The sequence below is a fragment of the Pithys albifrons genome, chromosome 1 (assembly GCF_047495875.1).
Source record: "Pithys albifrons albifrons isolate INPA30051 chromosome 1, PitAlb_v1, whole genome shotgun sequence".
Lineage (NCBI taxonomy): Eukaryota > Metazoa > Chordata > Aves > Passeriformes > Thamnophilidae > Pithys > Pithys albifrons.
In genome coordinates, this window is record NC_092458.1 from 17539073 (window position 1) to 17560505 (window position 21433).

A 21433-nucleotide genomic window follows, 5' to 3' on the forward strand; every position below is an offset into this window, starting at 1 on the left:
GATTCCTTAATGGATCCTTTCCTTCCAGTCCTTTTGGACTTCCCTGGTTTTATATCATTCATTTAGTTACTTATCAGACAGCTTCCCCAGGACAAACTGACTGCACTGCGACAGAAATGGTAACAAAACCAAATTAAAAAACAGGAACAGAACAAAGCCCCACAATTTTTTCTCTGGGACACAAGTACTTTCTCTTTTAGATGCTATAAAACCAAGAGCACAGAGATGAGAATCAAAACTATTCTTGGACGTAGCAACTTCTCAGTACCATTTTAACCAATGAGTTCTCTACAAAGGCCTCCTCCCCAGCTATATTTGTTGCTTCCCTTAGTACACAGCCAAGGAAAGGATGTAGTCTTCCTTGTCACAGTACCATAGGATTGTTCACCTCTGCTGCCTCCTAATTCCCAGTCAAACACACACCACCCTCTGCCAGGAGCCACAGAACAGGGTTCTATTGTAACAAATACATGGCCACTCATTTAAAATCATACAAATCAAAATTCGTATGAACAAAAGGCACAAAAATATAACCCCAGATTTATCCACTGAATATTTATCTTGGCTGTTCCCTAGTTTGTCAAGCTCTGACTATCTGTTGACTCCATCCCTCTTTTGCCTTTTTTTGAGTATACTGCTACAAAAGAGCACTCTTCAACTTCTCAGTTGTAAGCAAAACAACTGTCAAAATCTTAAGAAATACCAATACATTTAGTTGTGACTTGAGGGGAAGCAGGGTAAAACACATAATCAGTCACAGCTGAGGCTGGAAGGCACGTCTAGAGGCAGACTAATCCAGCTCAGAGCAGGCTCAGCTACAGCAGGCTGCCCAAGATGGTGTCCAGTTGGGTTTACATTATGACCAAGAATGGAGACTCCACAGCCTCTCTGAGCAACACGGTTCGTATTAATCATCCTCAGAGTAAAAAGGATTTTTCTTAGCTTTAAACATAATTTTCTGTGTTTCAGGTTATGCCTACTGCCTCGTGTTCTGTCACCAAGCACCAGAGTAAAGCCATCTGCTTTATTCCCTCCATCAGGTATGTGTACACGTGAGTAAGATTCCCCTGACCATTCTCTTCTCCAGGCTGAGCAGTACAAGCTCTGTCCACTTTTCCTCTTATGAAATATACTCCAGTACCTTCATCGCATTTGTGGCCCTTTGCTGGCCTTTCTCCAGTATGCCCATGTCACTGTTGTACTGGGGAGCCCAGCCCCAGACCTGCACTCCAGGCATGTCTCACTAGTGCTGAGAGAGAAGGATCACCACCACTGACCTGCTGGCAATGCTCTTCCCTGGGCAGCCCAGAGGCTGTTGGCTGCCTCTGCAGTCAGTAATTGCCTCTAAATAACTGTTGACAAAATGCATTCCCTGTGTGAGCTGTAATGCTGAAACAACTCCAGAGCAGAACTGCAAGAAGTTCTGGCTGCAATTCACCTGAGCATCAGCCTGCCAGGCATTTTCAGTAATTGCAAACAGAGTTTTTTCAATGATGAAATACTGAACTTCAGTGTGCAGGAGGATGCAGGAGACCTGCATCAGATTCTCCCATGCAGAGACCTGATCAGACCCAACTAACAGAAACTACAAAGAGGCTCAGCAATCCTGCAAAGCAGGACCTGCAGCAAAAAACCCACAGCCCGCTCTAGAACAGCCTACCAAGGGATTGCTCACCCCTCCAACAAAGAAGCTGCTTAGCAATAGTCTGGTGGCAAGTAATGAAGGAATCAATTCATCCAGCTAGCATTCATCAGAAGAGTGCAGCAACTGCCCCAACAATAACATGGTAGATGAGGTTTCCCTGTGTTTACCCTTGACTGGAACAGTGAGAACACCACCTCACTGTGAAGTTTCTATGTACCACTGCCAAGTATTTAATTAAGAATACTAATTGTTCTTGGGTCCCAGAACAAAGGTACAGAGGGAAACAAGGATGAAAAGAGACCAAATTTCCTCTTGCACTGGCAACAGTGAGTGCCTCAAAAAATAATTACAAAAGCAATCTAGTCTTATTTAACCACAAAGTTAGCTATATACAACAGGTTAGAAAACTGCATCAAACTGTCGAATCAAAGTTTACACATAAACGTTATCATGCATTCAAACAATACATTAATACAAACAAGTTGGTTGCATGAACTTACTTGCTTCATCTTGGGTATCAGGATTAATAGCAGTTAATACTCCGTATCTTTTTCCCCAGGACTTAACATCAAAATAAACATTGCCTAACAAAAAAGAAATGTTTAGTTGTACAGCAAAGATGAGGCACATTGATGGAGAGAAGATAACATTTCCCTGAAAGCAAAACAAAATGCCCTTCAACTCCCATTTTAAATTCTGATTTAGAAATTCAGAAATACCGCAAAAGTAGCAGCAGATATTTCCACATTACCCAGCTTTTAAGTAATCTCTGTGCACATGCTTTTTCTACACATAGAATAATTTTGAATTCTGGAGAGCTCCTCAAGTTCTTCCCTGCCCATGCACAACCAGCAACCCCCTTCCTGACTGCAGCACAAGCTACTGCTACTCCAGTTACAATTCGCTCAAATCCTTCTACAACCATCAGATCTGCTAAAGAAAAATCCCTTCCTTGTGCTTTGCAGGCACATATTTCACTGCACACAGGACATACACAGCTCCTGTTTAGAGCTAAGATGTTTTCCCAGCTCACTTGCAGAAACCAGGCCAGGACTTCCTGACAGGAGCCTAGATAGCAGTTTGTTACTGTACACAATTATATTAAGTAATGAGCTACATTTAACTTAGAAATTGAGCAATAGTTGTTCTGCCCACTTATGTCATCATAAACAAGTTGCTCACACCCTGTTAATCAAAGAAGGAATGCCTGGCATAGGGTACCTCATCCGATTCCAGAACAGGATTACTAAGAGCAATGACTTCCTGTACATGTGCTGAACAAGGAGTTACCTTGCTTGAAGTCTTACCTTGCGAGGTTGCATAAGCTTGTCCATTAGCAATTATTTTTTTTATAAAGGAAATTATCTGAGGAATATTGTCAGTCACCCTCATATATACTGTAGGAGGGAGGACCTTAAAGAAAGAGTAACATCTCATTAATCTGATGAAACACTGTTGATGATTCCCTTTACATTAAGAAACAAACTTCAAAGAACATTCTTCTCAATTTTATCTTTAAAGAAAAAAAGCTGCAAGTATCACAGAAAGATAATGAACAGCATTTAAAACAACACACACACACACAGAAAAAATATTTGAGAGGTGGCAAAAAACCCCCAGATTTTCCCAGTGGCAAGTATTTTGGACAAGAAGTAAAGTCAGCTGTAGTCAATGAAAGATTTGATATTTCCTATGCTTTCAATCAGGCTATTTCTGCATTATACTAAACATGTAGTATGTGTGAACTAAGGCTCCACTCCATGTGGAAAAAAATACTGTTCATAAAGAAATTTAACTTGTTCATTCCAAAGCTCAGGCTTGCTTATCCCCCCCATTTTCTTACTCAAAAGGTGTGCAGTATCTTTCCAGAAGAATGAAGAAGTAAATCAGCACTTAGTTTCCAAGCAGCAAATTTATTTTTTCAGGTCAAACTCTCAAAATCAGATTCCTTACCAAAATAATTGCTTAGAAACACTCTTAAACTTAGAATCTTGAGTCTTTGTACCTTTAAGGCAGCCATATCTTGTTTAAAGTCTTCTTCATAAAAACGACCAAGAGCTATTGGCGACACATTCATCTGAAAAAGAGAGAAGCAGATTAGTAAGTCATAAATCAGAGTAATAATATAAAATAAGGCAATCTTTTATCAGACAGCCAGTAGCTAATTGGGAGACTTAGAGAGCCCCCAAGGCAAAAAGTCACTAAGTTTTATTAATCTAACATTCACATGGAGGAGATGTAAGTTATAAATAACTTAGAAGTAGTATTTCACTTACACTTCTCAATTTCCAAATATTAATACATATCTTTTAAGAGAAAGCAATCAAAGACTAAAATAATAAACTCCTTCCCTCTCTCATTATTTTCTTCTTGAGAGAGTCTTCCATTTCCAGTGACAAAATATACTATACTACACAGGATGTGAAATTCACTCAACTTACTGGCAGGAAACATTGATACCACCTTTATGTCAGAAAGATAGATCACAGACTTGCAGAATGAGACAAGATATTAATTTTCAGTGATTAAGAAAAATAAGCTATTTCACAGATCTCAATACTAAAGTCAATCCCACGCTTTGCCAAGTCTGGTGTTTCTCAAGCACCTTCTCTGTGTTTCTCATTCATGGGACAGGAACAGGATCCTCTCACAGAGGTAGTGAGAAAGGGCAACCCAAAAGGAAGGGAAACTTGCACATGATAAGGTACTTGTTCTCAAATATTCAGAAGAGGTCAGGGATTGAAAGATGCATGACAGCAAAACCTGCCCTAGCAAGCAAAAGGATGGTATCAAAGTGTTTCAAATGCATGCTTTTACATCTTCTCTGAGAATAAACTACTGGGGAGAAGACAACATAGTGTCAGCCTCTCCATCTTGCAGGTACCGGCATCATTAACAACACAAATCCCATGTCATCACTTCCCATTCATTACAGGAGCATCCTTATGGGTTTTGTTTTTCAGAGCACAGGTGACTACCACCATTTGGACTAACTCCAGGACAAGGCAGGAGTTCTGGCGAAGACAATCCAGATGTTTATACAGCAGTGAAATGAGGAAAATGCTCAGCACTGAAAAATAAAGACATGCTTCTGCCTACAGACCAGCACCCTTGTGCTCTTCCAGATCACAGTGACTGGATTTGTCTCCCTCAACAGCTCAGCTGCTTCTGTGATCAACAAAGAAAAATAGGTTCCTATAGAAAGAAGGTGGTGAGGTTCCTCCCATCCAGATGTTCAACACACAAAGAGTCATCTGTCTCTCAAAGGACCACCGAGGGCATGCAGCATATTCATCTTAGACTAGATAAGCAACTTTCAGGTTTCCTTCAGATGAATCCCATCAGAGGATGAAGAACAAGCTTAGGAATGTTGACTTCACCTGATGCTTCAGGTACACAAGTCCCAATAACAAAAGTAGGCTACTAAGGTAGAGGCCTTGGCCATCCAAACAAAATGGATGAACAGGCATTTCAAAAAGTCACAAAAAAAAAATGTGAAAAGATGAGTTCACAGAACCGAAGAAGGCAGTAAATGAATACAACTTCTTTATGAACAACATGTCATTTCCCCCTCCTCAAACATAAAATTTCACAAGATGTTCTGACAATAAGGAAAGTCTTTTAAATGCACACATATAAATTTAAAATGCCTGAATTTTGAGGGGTTTTGTTTGTTTGTATTTAAATTGTTTACTGCCTTAGAAAACTGCAAGTAAATAGACTAAGGGAACACACATGTATTTCTCCATAAGTGGTGTGCTGGTATTTATTTGAATGCAGTGCCTTATACTTAACTACAAAAGTAACTGTTCACTGTCAAATTCTCTGGCACCAGGAAACTATCTTTAAGCTTGCAACTGCAATTTGATTCAACACATTCACTTATGATCCTGACCTGAATTTTAGATTCTAAAACAAACAAAGCAAAAGATTTAAAACGCAGAATAAAACAGATAATACATTCTTAGCACTTCAAAGTTCAAAAAGTGCTTTCAAAAGAATAAAAAAAGAATTGGAATAATCATTCGCCAAGCTCAGCTAGTAAAAAAGGTCAGATTAAAATCCAACTCAGAACCACTTACAGCCTCACTCTTATCAAGACTGACCCCTACATTCAGTGTTAACTTTCCTGTAGGTGACAAACTCAGACAAGCCTGATAAAGCTTTCCAAGGTGCTGACATTGCAACTAGATGGTTCTCAGCACCTTCCAGGAACTGCCCTCAGCCTCAGGTTGTGGCAATGCCATATATACTGCCTGTAATAACTGACAGCACACAAATGCTTCTCCAGAACCCAGCTAGAAGCCTCCTGACTGTGAAGTTCTGGGATAACTTTCACTGCGCTGAGGGTTCATCCAGGATTTTTGTTCCCTGCCAGCCTGCCAGGCAGAGGGAGGCAGGAGCATCCCACAGGTGCTGTAAGGCAGCCCTGCCACCCTCCCTGCCTCTCCCCTCACACCACTCTCTGCACCCATTTAACTACACACAGCTCTCAACATCCAGCCCTCCACACTCCCAGCCCCATTACATCCAGGCTAGGGGACCAGAAATCTCAACATTTATTATCTACGAATTACCCAAGTTAATCTTCCTACACACATAGCTTAGAAAATACCAAAAGTTAGAATCAAAGAGTGCAGCAAACACTTACCTCATTGGCTCTTTTGATGATCTTGTCATCTATGTCTGTGATCCCCATCACCATGATAACTTCAATTCCAAAAAACCTAGTCATTATCCTTCGAATTATATCAAACCTAACATAGGAGCTGGAAGAGAAAAGAAAAACAAGACCTTTTGAACATGCAGTAGCAAGAATAAACCTAAACAAAAATAACCAACACCACTAACAGTCACAGGAACAATTTAAATACCCCAACACTTGCAATGAAAAGCCCTTCAATGCATAAAGTGTTTTTCCAAAACCAGTTACCACCTGCACAAAAGTCAAGGAAATTTCTCTTGAACTGGCCTACCCTCTTCTGGCATTAGTGACACATTACATCAAATTTCCCGAGCGTCTTCTTTTGTTGCATCTCTTTATTCAAGCACTGAAGGGCATCACAAACCTTGTGTGAGCCAGGAGACTCTCTCTAAGTGAACAGTACAAGACACACAGATTAGGTATTCTGGAAACAAGTCCCTCGGGCTTTTAATAGGTTTTCAAAAGTCATGTGGCAGAAGAATAGGGAGAAATAAAGCATGATTCAAATGAACTTTGCTTAGGGTTGAGTAACAACAGCTACCAGCCACCACTAAACTATTTAATTCACACACCACCAGAGACCTTTTCTGATAGAAAAGACCAGCTGCTCTGTGATTTATTTTTATTTTACTTACACTTGAGAATAGAAGTTATTCTCAAAATTATTCAGGTTCTTTATCACAAAACTGAGTATTTAGTTGATAGATCAATGTATATACAAGCTTTACAAGGCTGTTGCAGCTCCTCCTGCTCACAGACTCAATTTCTAATTCTCAAAACACAGTTTGATTGAGTAAAACCCAATTATTAGGTGAGACACTAGAAGGAGACTAGAAACTCTGGGTCTGCGCTGCAAACTGATGAGAACCCTCAGCCTTCTTGGGCTGTTTTCTCCAAAGCTAGCAAGGAGACTCACAGACCTACTGGTTCCCATTTCACATGCAGTACCACACAAACTGCAACTCCCGTGGCTGCCAGAGCAAAGAACTGTAAGTAAATACTAGAAATGAACTTGCACCCTTCCCCTTAGCTGCACATGCTAGGTGGCATGAAGGTACTGATTTATGGATGTAAGATATTGTTGAAGAAAAATACTTTCTGCTGTTGTTGTTTGTGCCATGCTTATGTTGAAAAAAGACTTTTTGAAAGCCGTTCTGCTAGGGAGATAGTTTTTAATGAACACCAGCTCACTGGGAATAAGGTTCATCTAATGTGGTGACACAATTCCCTAAGAATATGAAATTGTTCTTTGGATCCTGTTCAGAGGAACAATGCCAGCATCAAAAGCTTGATATTAGATTTAACAGCCCTGCAGCCACTGTACCCAGAGCAGACACAAATTTTACACTGTTCCCTCTTCTCTGATCTTTCAACTGAACTGATGGAAGAAACACTGCATGAGCCAGAGCAAATATACAGACAACTCAGAAACAGGGTCCTTACCACTTCAGGACTGAAAAAAAACCCAAAACAAAACAGACAGTCAGAATCAGGGGTTGGCAGAGCAGACACAAGGGACAGAATTAGATCTCCTCTCATGCTTGGTTTTACTCTTATTTCCAAGCATCCAGCCAGGAACCAGGCTGCAGTTCAAACCAGTATGATAAAGGTCAGTCTCAGAACTGAGGGGAAAAATAGTATTATTTGCCTGTTTTACTTTTTTCTTTATATAGAATGGGGGCTGGATGTTGCACAGAGGTGTGCAGAGCACCTGTTTTTAATACTGGAAGTATAACAGAAAAAGTTGGGTTATTCAGAGATATAAGAGCTCCTTGTGCAGAGGAAGGAAGAGGGAAGAAAAATAATGTCATTATTTTCAAATTCTTTTCAAGGATCTCAAGCCCTTTTCTATTACCCATTTCTGTATTATTACTTGCTGCATTTGTTGTGCTTGCCACAATTCAAATATAAAAAGGACGGGGAAAAAGGGGAACTCCAGTGAGAAGCTAACATGTTGCAAGAGTAAAACAAAACAATGGCATGTGACAAGAGTGGCACAGCAGCAACAGCCACCATTTCATTTGCCTTCATGCTATTTCCCAGTGCATCTCCTGGCCTCCAGACCCCCATCAGCAGGATGCATTTCAGCTGTTCTAGGGCTGGAGCCAGCTACTGGGGAAAACATATACAACTTTGTATGTATGGCCAGACTACATGAACGAAGATTTGGGCAGGGCTCTCCCCACGTGGGTGTGCCCTTCCAGCCTGTGCAGTGGATTTTTTAGGTGAGGCTCAGCGTGCACAGAACTGGCCCCACCCTTTAAGTCCTGAGGTTCATCTGCCACAGCCGAGCGAGCTTGGACAGTGACAGTGAAGTCCTTGGGACTGTCACAGCACCCGGTACTAACCGGGGCTGACCCTGCTGAGCACTCGAGATGTGACGGGATGGGATGGCAGGGAGGCATTGAACTGCCAGGGGACGGTCCCACTGAGACTTGAACTCAGGTCCTTGGGATTCAGAGTCCAGAGTGTTCTCTTTTACACCACGGGACCACTCATATACAACTTTACAATTTTAATAAATAAATAAATAAATAAATAAGTAAATAAATAAATAAATAGAATCAAGAGTGCTCCATCATCCTGAACAAATCAGCTGAGCAACAGGATGCCAACACTGACACCTGTAACACCAGAGATACTGGAAAGCAAAAGCCAACTCCTCCCATGCTCGAGGTTTTAAACGATGAGAAAAGAGAGTGGAAGGTCTTCAGTGCAGGCACCTTGTCGAACAACAGCACTACAGAAACAACATGTTAGGGTGCTTAGAGAGGCAGCAGAAGAGAGTATAATACACAGTGCATCTGCATGATACACCAAAGGCAATATTCAGCACCAACTATTCTTTCTTAAATCAGCAAGTGGTCAAACATAGATGATGCAGACGTAGGGCAAACCTCCACTTAAGGAAAGCCTGAAACTGCTGTTTAGACACAAGGTAAGAACAGATGGGTTAGAGAACAGGCAGAGCGAGCAAGGCCTTTCCACTCCCTCCTTTAACCAAATGAGTCTGAAGGCAAGAGAACCACTGACAAAACCAGACATTTAAAAGCCACAGAGGGCTGCAAGACCAAACAGTAAAATTCCCCATCCCTATAAACACTGTGCTCTAGATCCACTATCAGCCTTAGAACAGGAGCACCTCTGCAATTACTTCCCCTGTTACACCATGTCAGACAGACAGGTCCAATCATATTGGAGAACCTCTACTGAGTGATAAAGAAACTTATTACTATCTTTTTATACGGTTTCTTTCAAGTGATGATTTAAAATCCTAATTATTTCAAGGTAAACTGTAACAGAGCCTGTATTACAATAACTATGGATTTAAATACATGAACTACTACGACTTTTTTAAAAAAATTAAAGTTCCCCTGAAGGTACTGAGTACAAATAAAATAATTCAAGACATTGTTTTCTTCATTTTTAGATCACAAATACAAAGCTACATCACCTTTCTGCTAAGGCTGGACACAAGCCAGAAGAAAAAGACACCACCACTTACACACAACCAGTACAGCAGCATTAACATTAGCATTGCCAACACCAATTTCTACATTGTATTGGGTTTGTATGGCCAGGTTTTGGTAGCCAGGGGGCTATGAGGATGGACTCTGTGACAAGCTGCCAGAAGCAGAGCCAATGCCAGCTGGCTCCAGGAGGGACCCACTGTTGGCCAAGGCCAAGCCAATCAGGAACAACAATAACACCTCTGTGATAAGGTATTTAAGAACATAAAAAAAGTTATTGGACAGATGGAAACTGTAGCCAGACAAGAGCAGAATGAGTATATGTGAACAACTCTGCAGACACCAAGGTTAGTGGAGAAGGAGGGGCAGGAGGTGCTCCAGCCACTGGAGCTGAGGTTCCCCTGCAGCCCATGGTGCAGACCATGGTGGAGCAGCTGTGTCCCTGCAGTCCATGGAGGACCATGGAGGTTCAGAGTTCCACCTGCAGCCCATGGAAAGCCCATGCCGGAGCAGATGGATGCCTGAAGGAGGCTGTGACCCTGTGGAAGGCCCATGCTGGAGCAGGGTTCTGGCAAGGACATGCTGACGCCTGGAGAGAGGAGCCCATGCTGGAGCAGGTTTCCCTGGAAAGACCTGTGGCCCTATGGGGGATCCATACTGGAGCGGCCTGTGCCTGAAGGACTGCACCCCATGGAAAAGTGACCTACGTTGCAGCAGTCTGTGAAGAACAGTTACCCGTGGGATGGACTCACACTGGAGAAGTTCAGGAAGGACTGTTTCCCATGGGAGGGACCCCACAGCGAAGAGGGGGAAGGACTCCTCTCTCTGAACAGCAGCAGAAACAACATGGGACAAAGGGAACATTACCCCCATTCCCCATACTCCTCCACCACTGGGGAGGAGGAGGTAGAACTTGGGAAGGAGGGAGGGGTGGAAGGAAGGTGTTTTTAAGATGTATTTTACTTCTCATTATCCTGCTCTGACTCTTCTACTAATAAATTTAATTAATATCCTGACTTTGAGTCTGTTTTGCCTATGACAGTAATCAGTAAGTTATCTCTCCCAGTCTTTATCTCAATTCATGAACTCTATGTTATATTTTCTCTCCTCTCTCCTGTTGCAGAGGGAAGTGACAGAGCAGCTTTGGTGGGTACCTTGGCATCCAGCCAGGGTCAACTAACTACAGACTGGAATTTTAAGTCTTCCCTTTCAGAGAACGAAGCAGCAGCTGTGCAGTACTGCGACAGCTCAACAGTGAGCAAAATTCAACACGACTTTCTGAATGAAGCTGAGATAGTACCAGAAGCTGTGAAATCCCCTACATTAAAAGGAAATCAGTCAATTACCGAAATGTACAATATCTGATCTTCATACAGATGGCAATTATCTGAGAAACTCCTGCTCTTCCAAAGAGCCCAACATATCTTGTTTTTAAAGAATGAGGAGACAGAAGTTCAAGAGCAGTCTGAGCTGCTGCAACTCCCTTCAGCTCCGCAGGAACAGCAGACACCATACATGTCTATTCAACAGGCACGTTGTTTTAAAATAACTGGCAGTAACCTTCTCTCATGTATTTAAAGTACTTTTTCAAAGTTACTTACAATGAAGCTGGTTTACTATCCTATTGATCCTAATGAACTACACAGAAAATGTTGTGCTGTTCTGGATCTGTTTTTATTTTTATAACTAGTAACCCACTGAACTGTTACTATGCAAAAAGGCCTTTAAGCTACCTGGGCTTTCTGAGATCTAGAACTGACATGTTCATCTGCTAACCTGAAAAGTACTTTTTTAATACTCAACCCTGCATGGCTTTTTCTTGGTGCCGACAGAGTGTCCAAACAAAATCTGAGGTGAAACTATCATTTCATGTGGCCAAGAGGCTCTGCTCCAGGACCACAACTCCTCTGCACGGGAGGACAGGTTATGCTGATATGATTTGGAACAACTCACTCTACCCAGACACACTGTGCACATTGCTAATGCTTCTTCCCAACACACAGACAGACACAGACACAGACACACACACACACACACACACACACACCCCCCACTCTTGCCTGGGCCAGGCAGCACCAACAGTCCCTTCATAGGCTCCTCGAGTCCAAGAGGAAAAAAATACATAATGAACAGACTTTTGCTCTCTGCTGGGCAGGAGGCGAAGGGCTGGGCCTTGAGTCCCTGTCACAGCTCTGTCCCCCCGACACACGCTGGGGGCGGGGGATGCCACTCCCCTGCCTGGCTCTCTCCCGATCCGGCACACGACTCACCAGGCGTGCCCGAGGTGTGCCTCGTCATACACCGTCGGCCCGCAGCTGTACCTGCAGAAAGGGGGACAAAGGGAATCACAGATTTGTTAGGGCTGGAAGGGACTTCTGGAGATGACCTGGTCGAACCCACTGCCAAGGCAGGGTCACCTAGACAGGTGACACAGAGCCAAGTCCAGGTGGGTTTGGAATGTCACCAGAGAAGAGACCACCACGCCCTCCCTGGACAGCCTCTTCCAGTGCTCAGCCACCCTCAATGCAAAGTTCTTCCTCATGCTGAGGTGAAACTTCTTGTGTTTTAGTTTATGGCCACTGCTCCTCATCCTGTCACTGGGTACCATCCTCTTGGCACCTGCCTTTGAGACATTTATATGCATTAATGAGATACCAACTCGGTCCTCTCTTCTCCAAACTACACAGGCCCAGCTCCCGCAGTCTCTCCCCGTAACAGAGATGCTCCAGTCCCTCAACCATCTCTGTGGCCTCCGCTGTACCCTCTCCTGTGCTGAGGAGCCCGGAACTGGGCACAGGAAGGTTTCGGACAAGCTGCCCCCGTCACCCCACCCCGCCACCAGGCGCTACCAGGTCGCCACTCCCTCCGTGGCCAGCACGAGCGGCTCCTTGGTCCGGCTCCGGCTGTTGTAAGCCACGATCCCGCAGTCGTGCCCCGCCGGTGGCGCCCAGTCCCGCCGCGCAGCTCCGCACCAGCGCCGCGCCCCCGCCTGCCCTCGCCCGGGGTCGGGGCCGGGGCCGGGGCCGGGGCCGAGCCCGCACCGCCGGGCCGCCGCCGCCGCCCCGCGCAGCATGGCCCGCACAGCCCCGGCACACAGCCCGGCACACAGCCCGGCACAAAGCCCGACACACAGGCCGGCACAGAGCACAATACGGCCCCGGCACGCAGCCCGGCACAGCACAGCAGGCCCCGCCGCGCCGCAGGAAGGGGCGGTGCCTGCGGGCCGGGCCGGGCCGGCGCCACCGCGGCGCGCTGCGGGGCGGGGTGGCCCCGCGGTGAGTGCGGTGAGCGGAGCGGGAGTGCGGGGCCGGGCGGGCCGGGAATGCGGGCCGTGGGGGCTGCCGAAGAGGACTGTGCAGTCTGGGTGGGTGACAAGTTGAGTGAGAGCCAGCAGTGTGCCCTTGCGGCCAGGAGGGCCAATGATATCCTGGAGTGCATCGGGAAGAGCGTGGCCAGCAGGTCGAGGGAGGGGATCCTGCCCCTCTACTCAGCCCTGTGAGGCCGCATCTGGAGTGCTCTATACACTTCTGGATTCAGTATAAGGATGACAAGGAGCCACTGGAGAGGGTACAGCGGAGGCCACAGAGATGGTTGAGGGAGTGGATAATCTCTCTTACGGGGAGAGACTGCGGGAGCTGGGCCTGTGCAGTCGGAGAAGAGAGGGCTGAGAGGGTATCTCATTAATTCATATATATGTCTCAAAGATGGGTGCCAAGAGGGTGGTGCCAGACTGTTTTCAGTGGTACCCAGTGACAGGATGAGGAGCAGTGGCCATGAACTAAAACACAAGAAGTTTCACCTCAACATGAGGAAGAACTTCTTAGCATTGAGGGTGGCTGAGCACTTGGAAGAGGCTGCCGAGGGAGGTCGTGGAGTCTCCTGCTCTGAAGACATTCCAAACCCACCTGGACACGTTCCTGTCACCTGCTCTAAGTGATCCTGCCTAGGCTATCACCCTGGACCAGATGATATCCAGTGGTCCCTTCCAACCCTAACAATTCTATGATTCTGTGAATCTATTTTGCACTGCCTTTCAGGTCAGGGAATGGCCAGCAGACAGCTCCTGAAAGAAAAACAAGGTGTGACATTCCCAGGCTAGACTTAATAAATCGATCTGAGAAAACACCTCTGCACCCCCCTGACTCCTGTGTACCTGTGTAAAGCCCTGTCTGACCTGAACCTTTTCAAAAATTACATTAAGTGCTGCTGGGTACTTAGTGAGGTACCCTGGGCTTTAGGCAGCTGACTGAAGGTCTGCTTCCTTTCCAGTGTCACAACAAGCAAAGGGCATGTATTTTCTGATGATGCTTCTCTCATCTCATTGTATTTTTTTTCTTTCTTTCAGAGCATACTGAGGAACCAGAGCTTAACTGGCTGCAGCAGCTTGATCTACTTTGGACATTGTAAGCTACTTAACTAGAGTGAATAATGGACTAATGGAATAGAGTGCTGAAAATCTTTTTTTAACTAATACCTTGTTTTTGAAAGAAACTATGAGCAGGTACCAAGGAAACAAGTCAGAACTCTACAAACATATATAGTATGGTCACAAAGATGATCAGAGGGATGGAGCACCTCTGCTATAAAGACAAGCTGAGAGAGTTGGGGCTGTTCAGCCTGGAGAAAAGCAAGTGCCAGGGAAACCTCACAGCAGCTTCCTAGTACCTAAAGAGGACTTGTTAAAAAAGGGGAGAGTGACTTTTTACATGGGCACAGTGATAGGACAAGGGGGAAACAGTTTTGAACTAAGATATGAGAGATGTAGATTAGATGTTAGGAAGAAATTCTTTATTCATAGGGTAGGAAGATGCTGGAACAGGTTAATCAGAGAAGCTGTGGATGCCCCAGCTCTGGAAGTGTTCAAGGCCAGGTTGGATGGGTCTCTGAGCAGCCTGGTCTAGTGGAATGTGCCCCTGCCCAAGGCTGGCAGGCTTGGAACTGGATGATCTCTAAAGGCCCTTCCAAGTCAAACCATTTTATGATTCTATGACTATTTTCACAGATAGTTTTCCAGCTTCCAAACAGATGACATCCTCATCTGAAGCCTTGGGGCTTTTTTTTGGCTCCTCCTCTCCCCAGTTTTTGTACCCTCCCTCGGTAGATTTCTGTACCATTAATTTCTCTGTGAATCCACATCAACTCTAGGCTTTGACAAGGAGTACTGCAGGTCTCCTGCCATTGTAGGAAACATTCTCTTAGCATGTGTTTGTCACATGAAAGGGAGGAGGGAGACAGAAATACAAAGATTTCTAGTCTTAACTGTATTAATTAAAAGTTATTAGCTGTAAGCACTTCCAGACAATCAAATTCTTATGTACCCAACACTGTCTGTCTTTTAACTGAGAGCACACAGGTTGGAAGGGGTTCTGACCTCTGATATGAAGCCACACTTCAGCCAGGGAGAAATGATAGCAATAAGCACCTCCAGAAAAATTAGAGCCTTATGAACCCAGCACTGCCTGCCGAACTAGGACGGAACACAGGCTGGAAGGTTTTCTAACCCCTGATATGAGGACCACACTTAAGCCAGGGAGAAAATTATTAGCAATAAGTGCTTCTAGACTATTGGAGCCTTATGTCCCCAACACTGTCTGTCTTTTAACTGACAGCCCACTGGTTGGAAGGGTTTCTGACTTCTAATATGAAGCCACACTTAAGCCAAAAGAGAACTTTTCTCACAACAGCTCCCAAAATAACATTTATTAATACAAATATGTGACAGTTATTGTGGGTTCTGCTTTGCCGGTGATAATGTTCAGCTGCAAGATTGTATTTAATTGATGATAATAAAAGACCCCAAAAGAAAACAGCACAAACACATTCTACAGAGACAAACACACTAAACTCAAGTTACAATACAGCAGTGTATCCCATTTTCACAACAGATAGAAACTAGCAATAAAGAACTACTAACTTATCCAGACACTCTCAATAGCATAGGACAATAAAATATCTTGCACACCACTCTCTCTCTAACACAAAAAGAAAGAACAGAGCTTCTTTTTATCAACACACATGTTGAAAAAGAAACTGCACATTGAAAGTAAAGCAAGTTACTGTAGTTGCAAAACAGAGCTGATCTTATAAAGCAAGAATAGCAAAAAGCAATAACCAACATAAAGTAGCAAAGTGTGAAGCAAGTTACTCTTATTAGTATTAAGGTAGCAAAACACATTTAGTAAAGGAAATGCTTATAAAGTAAGAATTAAAGTAACTGTTAGCATAAGATGCAAGATAGAATGTATAAAGGAAGAAAGTAAAGTTAAGAAAGTAAAGTTAGGAAAAATAGAAAGCACATGGTCTTCTCACCCCTACATTGTTCCAGGAGGAGAAGGAGGCAGGACAAGCTGCAGCAGTTACCCTCACAGAGACACTGGCATTTTTCTCTCTCCCACTGGAGTTTAAACAGTTGCAGCCACCCTTGCTCTTGTATGACGAGACTGAACTGTCAGTGCCAACACATGTTGTCCTTTTCCACATGAGCCTCTAAGCAGGCTGTTCAGGGCAAAGCCTTTTCAGGTCTCCCAGGCCACTGTGTTACTTGCTAAAGCACCTTGTTGATCTTTGGGAGAAAGGTTATATTGAACCATCACAGCTTTTCTTGACTGGATGCTGCAGGTCTGTCTGTGGTGAGCTGCCTCACACAAGCCCTGGTATTGTTTCCTCTTCTATCTGCCACAGACAGATTTCATAGATTTTGCTCACATATAATAAGAGCTTTTAAAATCATTGCTTTTACATAATAATTGATGTCTGTCTACACCTTGCTTCATTTTAGAGAATATCAGCTATAAAGCCCTACCAGTAGCAAATGTTTCCTTTTTTTCTTATTGGCACTTTTCACAAAATTTGTCATTTAACAATCTTAACTTTTTTAGCAAATAAGAAACCTAATTTATGGCCTTGCTAATTTGAGACTATCTACAATGAAACTGAAGACACCATCCAATAACCTTTGTAAATATTTGTTTTATGTATTTCTCAGGAAGCTTCACAAGCCAATTATTTCAGTTTCCATAGTGAGCTGGTTTTGATGTCTTTGGTGTTCAACATACATCTAGTTAAAAGTTATCATTAACTCTGTTGTCTTCTTTGTTCTGTACAGTTCCAAGCACTTTGACAGTCTAAGTCAACACTAAGTAACAATCAATGTTTTTTAGGCTAATTCCAGGTTTAGCTATCACGGATGAAACTGCCAACAGATCAGAAGAATGCAAGCGCTTTTTCTTTCCCAGTGGTTTTAAAAGGCTTAGTGTCTGTGCTATCCAGACTGGCTTTTAGCTTTTAGTCCAGAAACCTCTATGTTCTGTTATAAAACATTATTTTATGATGGTGGGAAAGGCTGCAATTATTAAATGCCTGAAATAAACAGCTAACATCATTCACACTTGTGATTTGGTTTAATGCAGTAGAATATATTCAGAGGAACAGTGGAAAGTATTCTTCAAGCATTGAAGTGCCAAAACATGTAATTTCAAATAATCTACCCAGTCCTGGTAGATTAGAACCATAAATTACTAATTTTAAAAATACCACCATTGTCAGAAACAATTGGTCTGTGGCTATATGCCACCTACACCAATACCCTTCTTCCTGGTCTGGGACTCGTGCAATCAGACAACAGTCATTTACCAGAGAGGCAAAATAGCAGCAAAGGATTTTCTGCCTCCATCATGAGATATCTGGTTCCACCTGGAGCAGAAGATGCCTTTAGAAGTTGCCAGCAGTTGGAGCCAGGGAACACCCAGTCGGTGTCAGGCCTGGGCCTGCTCTACTCCTGTTGCTTCTGTATTTTCTGAACAGTCAGTAGGAAATGGGATCTGCAGAGCAGTACACCTCTAAGTCACAATCCCACTGGGGCACGTCTGTATGAGCTTCAGGTAAACTGTTGTTTCAAGGGGACACACCTGCATTTAATATTGTCAGGTCATCTTCTCATGTTTTTCTTAGGAGCCATTGAAGCTAAAACTTCCTTTTAAAAAACAAACTCCAAGATAAAGGGGTGACTCCTGAACACCTTAGAATGGGTATGTACGTTTTCTGCCCCTTTATCTGCATGTGCAAGGAGACAATGTTTCTCCTCCATCCTTGATCAAAAGGGAAAACTCTGTTCGCAGCACAGCTGTGTGTGCTGTCCCAGCAGCAGCACAACTGCCAACACATCTCTGGTGGACAGGGAGGATCTCTGGGGATTTGGGCTCACCTGGCTCCTACATTTTCCAGTTCCCAGTCCCAGGAATACCTACAAGATTTGTCCCCAGAGGTAAGATCAGAGGACAAATCCCAGAGCACATTTTGTATCATACATGAATAAAGCTAAAAAAAAAATCTTTTTTCATTTATTACTAGGAGACACAAGCTTTGTAGGGTTTTACAGTTTTCCTCCTATGGCTGCATTTTCTAAAAGAATTAACTGCAGTGGCTTAGAATTGTTGACAGAGGAAAATGGCTGCATTTACTGTGTTATCAAGAGCACATTTCGAGTATCTGTGGCTCTTATTGTCAGGTTCTAGTTCGGGAACCTGGCAAGGAAATTGACCCTGAGAAAATAAGGAGGGGAAAGCTTATAAAGGCAAACTACAAACCAAAAGCAAAGATGAGCTAAATCCACTGTGGACTGAATTTCTCTTGGCACTCTGTAGTAGTTCGTAATAATAGACACATTTTGACTTACCTTTTGTAGTCCTTTTAGTTGTACAAAATCTAGGTTTTGCTTTAGAATCTTGTTTGATTTCTAAAAGGAGAATAAAAATTGTCTCAAGCTTATTATAAATGCTCGGCTCAAATATCATAAATGCTGAGTGGCCATTCCACCAAATATTCACTAAGTAAACAGTATGTTTTATATTAACCATCTTGAGATACCTATTTCAGAAGGGTGATTCTGGGGAAATGGAGTAAGATTGCAAAAGAAATTTCATTGGTGGACATAAAGAACCAAATAAAAACTTTCCTGCTCTTACCAAATGCCTCATAGTTTTTAGCACTATTACTACTGTTCAGACAACCTACCCTTGAGCTGCTCTAACAAACGTTGCCTGTTTTTCATCCGAGTGTTTGGGTCCTGCAGTACAGCTGACAGAAACAAGCCTGAGGCTTGGTATGAGTTCAGTAAAGGTTCAGATTGGTGTCTTTCTCAGTGGTTTCCAAGTGTTGAGGTGTATCTCTCTTGAACTCACTAAAGAATTTGGAGCCCACAGAATATGCTGCCCTTGATCTGTGTTGACTCTGCTGACACTCTGGGAACACTCAGATGTACTTCTGTCTTGGCCATCTGCTACAACGTACTTTTAGTAGTTCCAGTCAGAATTTTTTGCTCACATTTAATGCCAGTTTAATGGTGTTTAAGCTCTCTAGTGCTTTAGAGGTGCAGCAGGTGCAAGAAAGAGATGGCAACAGCCAGAAAACAGGTGTGAAGAAGCAGTGCTTCAAAACCTTGAACTACAAGCAAAATTAATAGACTTGTAAAATTCTTTTACCATCATCCAGGTAAGCATGAATTTAGCCTCAAACAGAAAAACACAGAAAAAAACTCCAACCATATGTAACTATAGAAGAGGGATTAAGCTGTTAAATGGTGCAGAAACAGCAATTCATTAGCAGGAATAACTCATCTGATTCATCTGTACCTATAATGACAAACGATCAGAAGACACTATCCTTTCTAATAACCAGAGACACAGCCGTAACAATTACATAGTATCTCCTGTAGCAATATTCAGCTAAGGCAGTGAAGGAAGGAGGAAGGAGGCAGACTACCAGCTAAATGCCGTATACCTCTTACATGCAGTATCTACATATTTGTGAAACATATTTGGAGGTTTGAGATTTTATATTCCTCATGTTAAGTATTCTGAACTTTAAACTGATGAGCTGGAATAATGACTGGAACAACTGTAATTACTAAAATATTTATATGTTACATGAAGTGTATAATTTTTATATATACATACACATGTGTATTACACAGTAGTTGTGCGAGTTGTTGGCAAGAGGCCAAAATAGAAGGAAAGTAGAGGAGGAGAAAAAACAGAGATAGGCAATGCGTATCAACTCCACACCTTCCAACCTGCAGATGTGCACGTGTATCTGATTTCCTCCTTTCCCCATCCCCCCCAGCTTCCTAAAACAATAGCTAACATGACATACTGCTGAGGGGAGTGCAGAGAATAGATATTTCTGGGTACAGGTATATTTGATTACAACAGTAAACAAAGCACTGAGCACCATCTTTGAGAACTGTGAAAGGGAACCTTCAAAATGGCTACCAAATGTATTTTCAGGTAAGCTCAGTCCAATCCGTTCCCATGGACTTGTTCAAAGTACAATGATGGTTTTCTGTCACTCTTCTAGTGACATATGAGAAGCTAACAGAAGATCTAGTGGATGGCACTTCTAAGAAGCAGGTGATACCAAGGTCTGTATCCTCTGCATGGAACTTATCAACACTTTTGAGCAGATTACTGAAACTCAGCAGGCTGCAGTTACACTTCAGAGTTCCCCTCCCTAATTTTTATTTTGTTTATAAGGAGGAGGGACAGAAGTTCCTGTTTAGTAAATTAGCAGGTACTTTTACAAACTGATTTCTTATTTGTATGTGTAATTACTACTACGCATCTAGAATGATGTTTATCTTTTTTTGCAAGAATTGCTTCTTTTAGGAGTCATCTGACTTCTTCTCAGATGTCTTGCCTCTAATGAGTCATAATTATTGGCTTGGGTTCTCACAGCCAGGTGACTGTTAACTACCTTTAATTGTTGACAGTGGCTCAGCTTCTTCAAGGCACCGGTGAAACACGCTCTAACCACCAAGGTGGTGCCAACAATCTAGAACAGGTGTTCCTAGGCCAGTGCTGCCATCAGACAATTCCCTGTCTATGCCACCACACACAGGTCCAGAAACACTGTCTTGAAGCACTGACTGCCTAGATGCCATAGTATCACTGTAAATGAAAAACATAAGATCTCACGTATGTGAGGTTTACATCAGCTAATGGAGACAGGAGTGGGAGAAAAACCGGGAGAATTTATGAGCTATCTGGAGAGAACAAGCAAACTGCCCTCTGACATCCGCCCCAAGTTCGAAATAGGCTCAGTCTGCGATACCGCCTCCACTCCTCACCAGTGTTTGGGTGCACAGCTCCCACTGGAGGGTGGAAGGATACGGAGGTATCGGCAAAGGACTGCCTGTGCTTCCCTAAAAACCCAACTTTGCGCTTTCAGGCACCAAAAGTTGATGACGGCAGCAAAAATCCCTGAGTGGGCTGAGGGGGGTCCCCATCGGGCCGTCGCTGCCTTCGCTCCCTGCAACACAGCAGAGCGTCGGTGCCTCACCGAGCAAGACTGGGCGCTCAGAAGTGATGAGTCAGTCTCCGCTAAATTAGGGGATTGCCAGTGACGTCTGTTAAAAAAAAACAAGAGGCAGAAAGCGCGCGTTGTTTTCCTCGGCCGAAGCCGCCGTACGTCCTTCCAGCCCCGCCCTCCTCGCTGCCCGATCCCAGCGGATCCGAGAGCCGGCGGGCTCCGGGAGCTGCAGCGCCTGCGGGACACAAAGACAGCGGCGACCGACAGCGCAAGGCCGGCTCGCCCTGGCGGGGAAAACGCCAGCGGTAC

The 21433-nt window shown here is 43.7% G+C and overlaps 1 protein-coding gene and 1 long non-coding RNA gene across 4 annotated transcripts in view; both read right to left on the reverse strand.

The window, feature by feature from the left end:
• The window catches only part of CARS2 (cysteinyl-tRNA synthetase 2, mitochondrial), a 38872-nt gene extending 25861 nt beyond the window's left edge, over positions 1–13011 (reverse strand). Inside the window, exons 1-6 of one of the 3 annotated variants that reach the window (XM_071568370.1) lie at positions 12670–13011; positions 12091–12141; positions 6297–6414; positions 3651–3722; positions 2953–3058; positions 2146–2229 (exon numbers count right to left, since the gene is read on the reverse strand). In XM_071568370.1, the coding sequence (XP_071424471.1) occupies positions 2146–2229; positions 2953–3058; positions 3651–3722; positions 6297–6414; positions 12091–12141; positions 12670–12893 (655 nt within the window). In that variant the 5' untranslated portion in view covers positions 12894–13011. Of the gene's footprint in view, positions 1–2145; positions 2232–2952; positions 3059–3650; positions 3723–6296; positions 6415–6621; positions 8570–12090; positions 12142–12669 lie in introns of those variants that run through there. The other 2 variants (XM_071568450.1, XM_071568524.1) reach the window with 2 other exon arrangements.
• Positions 13012–15553: 2542 nt separating this feature from the next.
• LOC139678059 (uncharacterized) lies at positions 15554–20723 on the reverse strand. Its single transcript, XR_011698953.1, has 3 exons — positions 20570–20723; positions 18495–18554; positions 15554–17727 (listed from the first exon to the last, which is right to left on the reverse strand). It is a non-coding gene; the product is annotated as an uncharacterized lncRNA (long non-coding RNA).
• Between the last annotated feature and the right edge of the window lie 710 nt (positions 20724–21433).